Source organism: Eretmochelys imbricata, chromosome 3 (genome assembly GCF_965152235.1).
Source record: "Eretmochelys imbricata isolate rEreImb1 chromosome 3, rEreImb1.hap1, whole genome shotgun sequence".
Lineage (NCBI taxonomy): Eukaryota > Metazoa > Chordata > Testudines > Cheloniidae > Eretmochelys > Eretmochelys imbricata.
Window position 1 is genome coordinate 31895565 of NC_135574.1, and position 11527 is coordinate 31907091.

Genomic DNA, 11527 nt, shown 5'->3' on the forward strand with positions numbered 1-11527 from the left:
TCACCTTTTCCCTCCATGTTCCACCATGGTCTCCTGGCCCCTGCACAACTCCCAAATTTTCCCTCCCTTTCCAGTACAGTTTCCTTTGCATTTTCCCTATGCCACCTATTACCCCGTACTCCCTCAGCCTCCCTTCTGCATCTGAAGTTTAACTCCTTTAAGCACTCTCCCTGAATCCTGATTCCCTTGCATGCCCCTCAATCCCTCCTGCAACTCATACTCCCCTGACCCCCTTATTCTCCTACTTCTGAGATCAGGAAGTACAATTAAAAAATAATTCATCTTAAGGACCCTTGCCACTGTCTCCTAAAAACTAATTTTTAAATCTCCAGAATTAATCTGCAATATACAAATATAATAAAAGGTGAACTCTGAGGGCAGGGCCATCTAATTTCCTCACATTTTTGTGGAAGGCCAAGCAGAGTCAGCTCCCAGCAAACAGATTTAAAAAAAGAACAACAGTTCCATAAACTGGTTTATGTTCAGTCATAAAACATTAAAGAAAAGCTTGCATATGATATTAGACATAAAACAATTACAATACAAAATATCGTGATGCAGATTATGATATCTGTTACAGTGGTCTGGACACAAAATTGTATTACATTCAGCACAATGACACTAGTACTTAAGGTTGAAGGATACTTCCCATTATAAGTCCCTGTTTTCACTTACTTATAACTTTGCCAAATTTAAGCCATTTGGGCTGAAGTTTTCCATGCTTGGTTTCTGCCTCAGATTCAATTTTTGAGAAAATGTCAGCAAAAATGGGTAATTTATGTCCAAGAAAAGGTATGGGGAAAATACATTGTTTTGCCCATGTTAAGTCTGGCATTTCTTTAACTTTTAGTTCCAAAGTCAAGCACAGTGTACTTTTAATGTAATTTTTGGATGGTCATTTAATTTGGGGCCTTGTTTCACAGTGCTACATTGCTCCCATTCCAAACCTTACACTGAATGGTTTTTACTATCTGACAGCAGTAGAGAAGTATGTTGTGCTGTCCCTGCGTAGCTTACTACACGAGTACCCACATTAATCATGATAATTAATACTGCTAATGTTTCTAGCATTTGGCACTCGGAGAAGATCAAAACAGGTGCAACATCAATGACCTCAAAGGAATGGCACCCACTAATTCTAAGGCGGAATTTGGTCTCTTGTATCTATCCCCAAAAAGGCAAATGGGGAAAACTAGCAAATGAAGAACATCTAGCTGCGTAGTAGGGGAAGCTGTTGTAAGTGCACCTTCACAGCACTTTTCATATTCTGTTTATCTTTTTTGTAACCCTGTCCATCTGCCACTCACATATGGCTCCATCCACACCCCATCTTTGCATCCTAGCATCTGTCCTCCTTTCGCTCCATTTCTCCATCCTTATTACCAACCTCCACATTTCCCACCAGCTCTGTTTCTCTTTCTCCCCCATCTTCCCACTAGCCCAAATCCAGATGCCACATCCACACCCTCCTCTGCCTACTTCTCCTCACCTCTGCTGACATGTGGCCCACTCGTGGCCATCCCTCTGTCCCCACTCTCCACCTCCCACACCTGTTCCTGCCACTGCCACCACCACCACCCCTCTCATATCACCATTCCGAACCTCATGCCCATCTTCCTCCTTCCCTGCTCCCTCCTCCCCTTCTCTTGCTGTCTCTGGAATGCCCTCTCCATCTCTAAAAGATCACAGCCATCCACGAGTCATACCTTGCTCCCTCCAGCTCTTGGCTTTCACAGAGATCTGGGTCCCTTTATCTGACACTGCTCCTATAACTGCCCCCTCTCACATTCCTCAAACTGGATCACACTGTGGTGTGGATATTGAACTTCTCTGCTGTTCCTGAAGCTTCCAACCCCTCTCTCCCCCTGTGACAGAGTGCAGGGAGTGAATACTTATTGAAAAGCCGGCAGGCGGGCAGGTTCAAGGCTCCCGACATCTGAAAGCCTCCTCCCCCAGCCCAAGGGGAAGAGCTACTGGACCTGGGAATCAAACAATTACGGGGGACAACTAAGGAATTAACGGTCAGGAGTGAGGGTCATAAGTACAAAATCAGGGATCCAGAGCAGGACATGGAACAGAGAACGCCGGACAGCACCTACTGCTTCTGAAAGGTGTCTAGGGAGCCAGCGGAAGCCACCCAGAGGAACTCTGCCCAGACACGTGAGCCAAGGGAAGAACAGCAATAGGCCCCACAGTCGCAGAACATTCCCTCATTCAGCATCCTCCTCCTGGTGTTAAAGATGCTTACTTTGGCCAATGCCAGGAGGAGGTTGATGAGGTCTCATGACTTTATGGGGTCATGGACGGGGTGTGCATAGATAAAAAGGTGTGAGGGAAAGTGCAGCCAGAACCTTAAGAGAAGGTTCTGGAGGATCCGGAATTGAGCATGCAATCGGGTCACTTAGTGCCCCAGGAGAAGCTGATTGCAGGTAATTATATGATCAGGTTGGTGGGCTGGGTGGAATAAGAATTCAATTGGCTCCATCAGCCGAGGGCTGATAAAAGAGGCACAGGAAGGAAGTGCAGGGGGAGAAGAGAAATGGAGGAACAGGGCTAGCTGAGTCTAGTCATACAGCGGCCTCAGAGTAGGGAGACCTCTGTTCCCCTCAGGTTCTGCTAGGAGGGCCTAAAGCTCAGTAAATATTGTAAATAGGTGGGAGCCTGGAGGAATGTGGGGATATTGGTGAAGGGGAATTGAAATAAAGTTTCACTGAGAGCACACTTGGTGAAGTCTGTGCCATTTCTGCAGGGAAGAGGATGGGGCAGAGATGGACTCCTGCTACACCCCCTCTTCCTCCTCTTCTGAACAGCACTGCTTCAAATTTGTCTCTCCTCCTCCATGTTGCTGTCATCCACTGTCCATCCAACTCCATCCCATCAGCCTCTCTCTTTGATTTCAGTCTTGGCCCTCTCTTCTCACATTCTCCCACACTCATCCACAGAGACTTCCATTTCCATGCTGGTGACCCACTGGACTCCTTAGCTGCAAGTTTCCTCACTCTCATCTCTTCATTTCACCTGCACCCTTGGTTCAACTCTCCCACTCACTAAAAGAGCAAATCTCTTAACTTCGGTCTCCACCAAGCATTGCTCTCTCTATTTTCTCTCTGTGGCAAGTTTCCCTTATCTGACAACTACTTGGTCTCTTTCAGCATCACCTATCAGCTCCCCACTCCATCCCCACTCTCATACATCAGCACTCTGCTTTTCCATGACTTCCAGTCCATCAGTGTTGCTGACTTCTCATGCTCACAGCTCACTCCTCTCTTAATGTGGTTGCTGATTCTCTCCATGCTTCAGTCTCCTCCACCTTTGTCTCTTTTGCCCCTCTCTTCCAGTGCAAGTTTTGCCCTACCAACCCTCTGCCCTGACTCATCCCCAACATCTGCTTCAGCTGCTCCTATTCTAGTGCTACGGCGTCTCTGGCAGAAGTCTTGTGACCAGGCTGCCTTCCTCTTCTACAAATTCATTCTCTCCTCCTCCAGTTCTGCCATCTTGCTAGCTAAACAACTCTACGACTCCAAATTAACTGAATCCCACATTCAAAACCCCAGTCCCCTTTCCACTGCCTTTGACTCACTCCTCAAACCTGACCCACCTCCTGCTTCCATTTCTCTCTCTGCCAAGGATCTCACCAATTACTTCCAAGATAAAACTGATATATTATATGACTTTTCCCCCTCAGCTTGCCTTCCTTCTCCCCTTGCCATCCTACAACTCTCTTCTTCTCTCCTCTCACCCCCCACCACCACTTTCCCAGTGATCCCACCCCATCTCCTGATTTCTCTCTCTCTCTCTCACACACACACTCTCTCATCCACTTCTTTTCTCTTTTTTTTAAACCTCTCACTCCCCCACAACTTGCCTCTTCAACCACTGCTCCAACTCTAAGATCAATGAACATGCTGTCTACAATCGCTGTCTGGAGTCTCTCTCCCCCAGTTCCATCCTAGACCCTCTCCAATCCAGTTTTTGACCCTTAAACGCCACTGAAACGATTCTCACCAAGGTCTCTAATGGCCTCTTCCTAGCCAAAGGTCAGAATCAGTCCTCCATCCTTAACCTCCTTTACCTGTCAACCACCTCTGAAACAGTCAATTACTATCTTCTTCTGTTCGTACTTGGCTTCTGTGACTCTGTCCTCTCCTAGTTCTCCCTACCTCCCTAACTGCTTCTTCAGCCATGTCCTCCAGAGGATCCTCCTAATCCCATTCAAGTTTCTGTGGCGGTTCCTCGAGGGCTCGGTCCTTGATCTCCATCTCTTCTCCCTTGACAACCTCATCTGTGGACAACCTCATGTGAAAATAGATTCAGCTACCATCTCTGTACTGAAAACTCACAGGTCTACCTCACTACTCCAGACTAGTCTCCTGTACAAATTAATATCTCAGCTTGTCTCTCTGACATTTCCCTGTAAGTGAGCTGATGGTTAGACAAGTGCAACCTAGATTAAAAACTGTATTTTATCTTTCCCAATCCCTCCTCACTACCGCCTTTCTCAATTACTCAAGACAACACCATCAGCCTGTCTGTCACTGTGACCTGCAACCTCGGCATCATCTTCAACTCAAACTTCTTTTTAGGTCCTCACGTCCAGGCCAAATCTTGCAGTTCTTTTGGCCTAGCATCTCTAAAATGTGGCCTTTCCTATCTATCTAAACAACTAAAACTCTCATCCAGGCTCTCCTCATCTTGATTCTCAACTACAAAATCCTTTTCTCCAGCCTTGACAAATGCAATCTTGCCCTGCTCACATCTATTCAGAGTGCTGCTACAAAGATCATTTTTCTAGCCCATCACTTTGACCATGTCACCCCTCTCTTCACATCCCCTGACTGGCTCCCCCTTCTCTATCAGATCAAACAGAAGCTATTTGCCTTCACTTTCAACTCTCATCCTCACCCTACCTATCATCCCTCACTTTCTTTTGAGATGTCAACTCTTGTTGACTTATTATTTCCTTGGATTCCCCCATCTGTTTGTATCTATCTGCTGTCTCCTGTCTTACACAGACTGTAAGTTCTTTGGGGCAGCAAATGACTTTTTGTTCTGTGTTTATACAATGCATAGCACAATGGAGTCCTTGTCCATGACTAGGGCTCCCATTAATACATAAAACAACATGGTAGGAAGAGAAAGAAGAGAAAAATGAAGAGGAAGAATTAGACATCTACTCATGTTAGCTGAAAGCAAAAAAATATACTGAGTCTAGAAAAGCTAATTCTGCCATTGAGAAGTAGCAAGAGAGATGGGAAAGGGCTGAATCACACTGCAGCATGGTTCTCTGGAAATTACACACCTCCCTACTTTTGGGGGAGTGAGGGAGACAGAGAGGGTAAGGTTGATGGTGGAGAGTTTAGCATCACTGGTGGGACAATGTCCCACTAAAACCAGTTTCATAGTGAACCTAGATGACTTATTAAGTTTAACTGCCTAAACATCCTCTACACTACAAAAGGTTTTCAGTCCATATTTAAGGGCTAAATTCCATCCTCTGACACAGCTCCAGCTGAAGTCCTATAATTTAGCCAGAAGACTTCATACACTACTCCAGCTTATTCCTTCATGACCCCCTCTACCCCCAAAATAAACACTGCTATTTGAAGACATATTCCTGTTTGTACCATGATGATTTTCCCCAGAAACATCAGATGACAATGTCAGAGGTTTATAACTCCAGAAGAGAAGCATTTAAAAATATGATGACTTTATGAAGCTATATCCAGTAATAAGGGGAGAAAATGCACAAATATGTTTTGAAAGGAATAGCATAGTGTGCGCAAATACATTTTTATTAAAAACTAAATATAAATTAAGGTTTTAAAATTTTCCAGAATGCATCAAGAGATGCAAGTATTCTTATACTCTGGAAAATAGTAGGAAATGGCTCCTTCTCACTCAGATTATTTATACAGCTCCCAAAAGCGTGCTAGGCACTTCACAGAGATATAAAAAGACAGGTTTCTGAAGGTTCCTGCCCCAAAGAGCTTACAAATTTAAATAGCCATCATAAAGATACTGCATGTGTATTCAGAGCCATGTCTCTTTACTGACATCAATTTTTACTGCTTTTTACTCATTAGTCGTCCAAAGCTTCAACAGCTAAGAGAGAGCAAGCTGAATTCTATTCCTTTTTGTGCATTACTGTTATTTACTGAGTTTCAGTCAATCGGTTACACCTCTCCAAACCCACTGAAGGCAGTGAGGTTGCTATAGATCATTCATTTCAGACACTAAATTCAATTTTGGTCTCCAAAACCTTTATTATGGGGGATAATGAGGAAAAAAACATATTGTGACTGAGAGCACCCAGGGTGAGTTGCGGGGCTGACAGTTATGGAATCACTGAGACACAATAATCATGGAATCTTCAAAAAGCCATTTGCAGACTAGAACCAAACTTTAAGAGGAAATGGTGGAGATGAGAAAAAAAATCAATACCCACACCACTATTTAAATTTAGTTCTGAGGCTAAACTAGACATAGGGGCTTGATACAACCAGCCTCCCCTAAGACTCATTTCTTTAATTCACATAGTCCATCAGCAATAATCCAACAAGAAATTTAAAGAAACAAAAATAAAATTAATTAAAATATTCTACACTTTATGAAATAGGACACACATATGTAGATAAATCATGACTTGTAATTCTGCCTTTTATGTAGTGTTTACCACACTAATTTTTCAGATTTTAAACTCCACAATCCAGGAATTTGTGTATCCATGCACACACAACTACAAGTTTTATTTTTTAAATAAAAATCCATGCAACTAACGTAACATTTGCTACATCACATTGTTCACTGCTCATGTGTTATGCTCCTTTTCTCCACCCTTAGTTTGTTCTGTCTACTTGGTTTCTATATTTTTTTTTACTATGCTCATCACACAGTATCTGAGCATCTTCCAGTTGCACATTAAATGACATAATTAACATCTGCCACGTGTGGACTATTCTCTCATCCTCTCCCCAGGAGGAGACTTGTATGTGCAGTAGAGTATTTTGTTTTGGTAGGGTTTTGTTTGTTCGTTAGTGATATGCATGTTGCTACATGTTTATAAATTAGAGAAAGCAAGTTTGAAGAAGTACGCCTTGCACTTGGAGCACTTACTGCACGCATTTAGATTGAAAGCTTTCTGGAGCAGGGACTATCTACAGTTCTGTGTGTACAGCAGCTAGCACAATGGGGCCCTGTTCTCACTTGGTCCTTAGGCACGACCATAATAAATATAATAAATAATAAAAAATTAGTATTTAGTTCTTACAGATTTCAGTACCAGCCTTTGCTATACAACTTTTTCTTAAAACCATTCACAAAACACATACATGGATTCCAGCCATCACTAAATGAGTTTATGAAATAACAATTTCTAAAATTTTTCATGACCCCATGATTAGTGGCATCTCACAGAATTCACTACAGTTGATGGGTCTTTTTTATTATTATTAAAGTCACAATGTAAAAAAAAGAGAGAAAAATGACCTTAGCAATAGCAGTGGTAAAGTCAGGCTTTTGTTACTGAATGTGCACAGCATTAAAAAGTCATTTCACATTTGTAGGCCCTGCTACAATATGGGCATCTGGAACCTATACTAGAAATAGAAAGCTTACAAATGTTAATCTTTTTTTAATCTAGATTACTGATTTTGAACATCCCCTCCCCCAAACATATGACCCTGAGCAGAGCTATCAGACACTAATTTAAAACTTTTTAAAACTTACTTATTACTACATATGCAAAGATTAGAAAGTATGATATAAAGTGCCTGATCTTCAGCACTGCTGCACACTTGCAAATTGATTTCAGTGGAAGCTGCAGATGCTTAGCACCTCTCAGGACAGCATCCTAAGAATGAAAAAATTGCAGGAATGGTGGAATCACATATCTTGTACAACAATACTGACATTTTTGTCTGTTCCAAGAACAGACCTTTCCTAACTCTCTTTCTACTAGCAGCAGCAAACACTGATCAGATTCTGGTACTCAAATAACACAGTACAAACAGTCCGGAAGGGAAGTAAAAAGGGGAGCAGGGTTACAATTTAATGATTTCTACAAACTGTCCATCATTTGTTCTGATCTACTCGCTGGCAGAAACTAGAAAACTGCTTCTACCTCACCTTCAAAAGAAACTTTTAAAGGGGAGGCTCAGTCATTAATGAAGTTTAAAATCAGATAATTAGCAGATAAGAGTAAGATGGAACCACAACTATTCTACAATCCACCAGTTTTGTAAGTGTTCAGTTAGCAAACTAGTTCTTTCGTGTCCGTTGATTAGAAATCCAAACACTACCCAGTCATCTGAACAGTATTCCTTTTACCATCCCCCATTTCAAACACTACATTCTTAAACTTTACACAGTTACATAACCAGATTTCCTAGATTTTAGTACCATACTGTATGCTGTAGTTTAGTTAGTACACTGAAAACATATATACTAAGGTTTCAAATCTGTGTTAGTGAAATCAGAACACATTTGTCACATTTACTTTACCTTTTCAACCACAAGCTTCACTAAGTGTTGTTTTTCATCAAGCTGATATACTAGCTTCTATCAAACCGCTAGAAAAAAAGTGTTGTTTTCTCTATTTGGCAACGTATAGACAGCTTTTTACCAGAGCAACATCTTTAACCTGAAAAACCAGACAGACCACCAAACATGAAGGACGTGAAGTTTCCACGGTATGCATCTGATGAAGTGAGCTGTAGCTCACGAAAGCTCATGCTCAAATAAATTGGTTAGTCTCTAAGGTGCCACAAGGACTCCTTTTCTTTTTGAAAAAATTAAATATGAACCTAGATTTGATAGATTTAAACCTATGAATATTGTCCTTTAATTCTTGAGACTTTAATTCCATTTAATTTTGTAAAAGCAGTACTCCATTTCATTAAATAATTTCAGGATCTCAGTAGGAACAACCTATTGCTGATGTTTTGCCAAAACTGCTAAAGAAATCAATGACAGTGAATAAGCAGAGTGACTGCCAATACAACCTCTAATGCAGACTTGTAAAATTCTGCGCACCCTGGGTAAGTATTTTTGACAGACCTGTAAAATACTGGTTGTATTCATTATCGTACAGAATAGATGAGCAGATTTTTTCCTGAGCTAGTAAGTTTTCATGGCCATTTTGCCAGGCTTCTCTAAAGAAGATTTGTCACATACCTGCAACCTCTAAAGATGCAAATTGAGATATAACATACTGATTGTGTTTCTTTGAAACCAACCAGCAATGTAACATTGGTCTGACCTGAAAACAAACAGCTGATAGCCAGATTAAAAAAGACAGGAACCAAACATGTTCAAGTTTATATGTACAGCATTCTCCTGATTGTAAAGAACAGTGAAGTTTTCAAGAACGTTGTTAGTTCATTCTCTTCAGACCCCCCAAAAAATGAGTACATCAGTTCAGCCAACTACACGTATTAATGTCATGAACTTGGGGTGCCCAACACCTGAGATTGTCTTAAAAATAATGACCTTTTTAAAAATAATATGTCGGATTCTTTTTCTTGCCTTCTTATCTTTAAGGGTTCACATTTTCAGGTTTTTTCTCAACAATTGGGAAGCCTAGAAACTCACTCTTTAAAAAATTTACAGTTGAGATTCTCACATAATCATAAAAAGAAAAGGAGTACTTGTGGCACCTTAGAGACTAACCAATTTATTTGAGCATGAGCTGTAGCTCACGAAAGCTCATGCTCAAATAAATTGGTTAGTCTCTAAGGTGCCACAAGTACTCCTTTTCTTTTTGCGAATACAGACTAACGCGGCTGTTACTCTGAAACCTGTCACATAATCATATAGTTCCAAGAGAAACGGCTTTTAAAAATATATAAATAAAATATCCTGAGACTTGGATAAAACCAGGAGATCTGACAACACTACTTACAGTTACTTGCTTTAGACCTAAATAATTTCAGTAACTGTTCATTTAAGTTTAGTAAATTTTAGGCAGAAAAAAAGACTTTCACATTTATAAATATTCTCTAAAAAACACTGCCATTGATATTTAATTGCTGACCTTAAAATCTGCTTTAAAAAGGTATAATTAAATACAGGCGTTTAAGAATAAGTTTCTGTGGAGGGAAAAATTACTTCAGGAGCAAAACAGTAATTCCTTCCATACAGATTATTTTGAATTCAAAGTCAAGGGTTTAGGGGCTGGCAAAACAGGAAAATCTTGAAAAAGGCATTTAAACAACAAATGCTCTGTTTTGTTCACATATTTAAGATACTTATATAATTGATAGCTTGTGGCATTTTTTTGTGGAGAGGGACACTTCAAACCTAGCGATTCTCAAGATTTTTGTTTAAAAGTTTAATTGATTTTTTAACATGAACATACTGCAAAATAAGCAAAGCCAAACAGACACACAGTACATCAATTGATGGAACAAATTACACAGCAAACAAGATTATTTTGTTTACAAGTTAGTTCAGAGAGGCTGCTACTACAATCAAAATAGGCAGAAACCTTTATTTTGTTACACACAGGACAAGAGACAGGATGGGTTGTACCAGACCTGTCCCAACTCTCCTTTGCATGGGGAGGGAAAAGACTCCCTCCTCAGTTTTTACCGTCTCCCTCAGGTGAGGGAGGATTTTGCCAGAGAAATTTCAAATTTCTTTAACAAAAAACCTCCCTCCATGAGACAGACACAGCTCCCCTCCCCAGGGGTGTTGCAAACCGCTGGGGATGCAGCCAGACACTGCCCGGGGGGCGGGGGGAAGAGAGGTAACAGGCCCTGTATGGCAGGCTGAGGGGGGCACGGCCCCCCGGGGGTGGGGGAAGACAGCCACGGCCACCCTGCCAAGGAAGGGGGCTGAGCCTCTGGGGGCCGGGGAAGAGGGAGCCACAGCCCCCCTCCCCGCGCCGGCGGAGGGGATCGAGCCTTGGGAGCTGGGGGGAGGCAGCCACAGCGCCCCACGCCGGCGAGGGAGGCCCAGGGAGGAGGTTAAGCCCCGGGCCAGCCCGGCGCGCCCCGCTCCGAGCGGCCGAAGGGCGCTTTCCCGGGCAGTCGGAGCAGGCGGCGGCGAGCGCCTGGTTCCCCGCCGCGGCGGACAGAGCGCGGCGCCAGGCCGGAGGGGGCTCCGCAGCCCCTCCCCGCCCGAGCTGCCCCCGGCTCTCACCTCCTCGATGGCCGCCACCGTGTTCCTGCACTGAGCCATCCGCGTGGTGAAGTTGGAGGCGGTGGGCGACTTGTAATCCTCATTGGTCTCGGACACGAATTCCGACACGGAGATCTGGTCCGGCATGGCGGGGCGGGGACGGGGGGCGGGCGGCTCCGAGGGAGGAAAGGGGGGGGGCACCCCGCTTACATCGCTCAGTAACCGGCGGCGGCGGCAGCGCCCTGCTCACACCCCACCGCCGTCTGGCGTGTGTTGTTCTCTCCTGCGTCCGCACAAGGAAATTCCCCGCAGCCGCTCCCCTCCCTCTCGGTCACCCACGCGGGGGGGGGGGGGGGCTGCTGCACGCCCCTCCCCCTGGCAGCACACAGACTGGGGAGGCCACCGCACA

The 11527-nt window shown here is 43.3% G+C and overlaps 1 protein-coding gene across 2 annotated transcripts in view; it reads right to left on the reverse strand.

Moving 5' to 3' along the window:
- Positions 1-11265, reverse strand: part of ASAP2 (ArfGAP with SH3 domain, ankyrin repeat and PH domain 2) — a 166377-nt gene extending 155112 nt beyond the window's left edge. For both annotated transcript variants that reach the window (XM_077812548.1, XM_077812547.1), the window contains exon 1: positions 11140-11265. In XM_077812548.1, the coding sequence (XP_077668674.1) occupies positions 11140-11265 (126 nt within the window). The remainder of the gene's footprint in view (positions 1-11139) is intronic.
- Between the last annotated feature and the right edge of the window lie 262 nt (positions 11266-11527).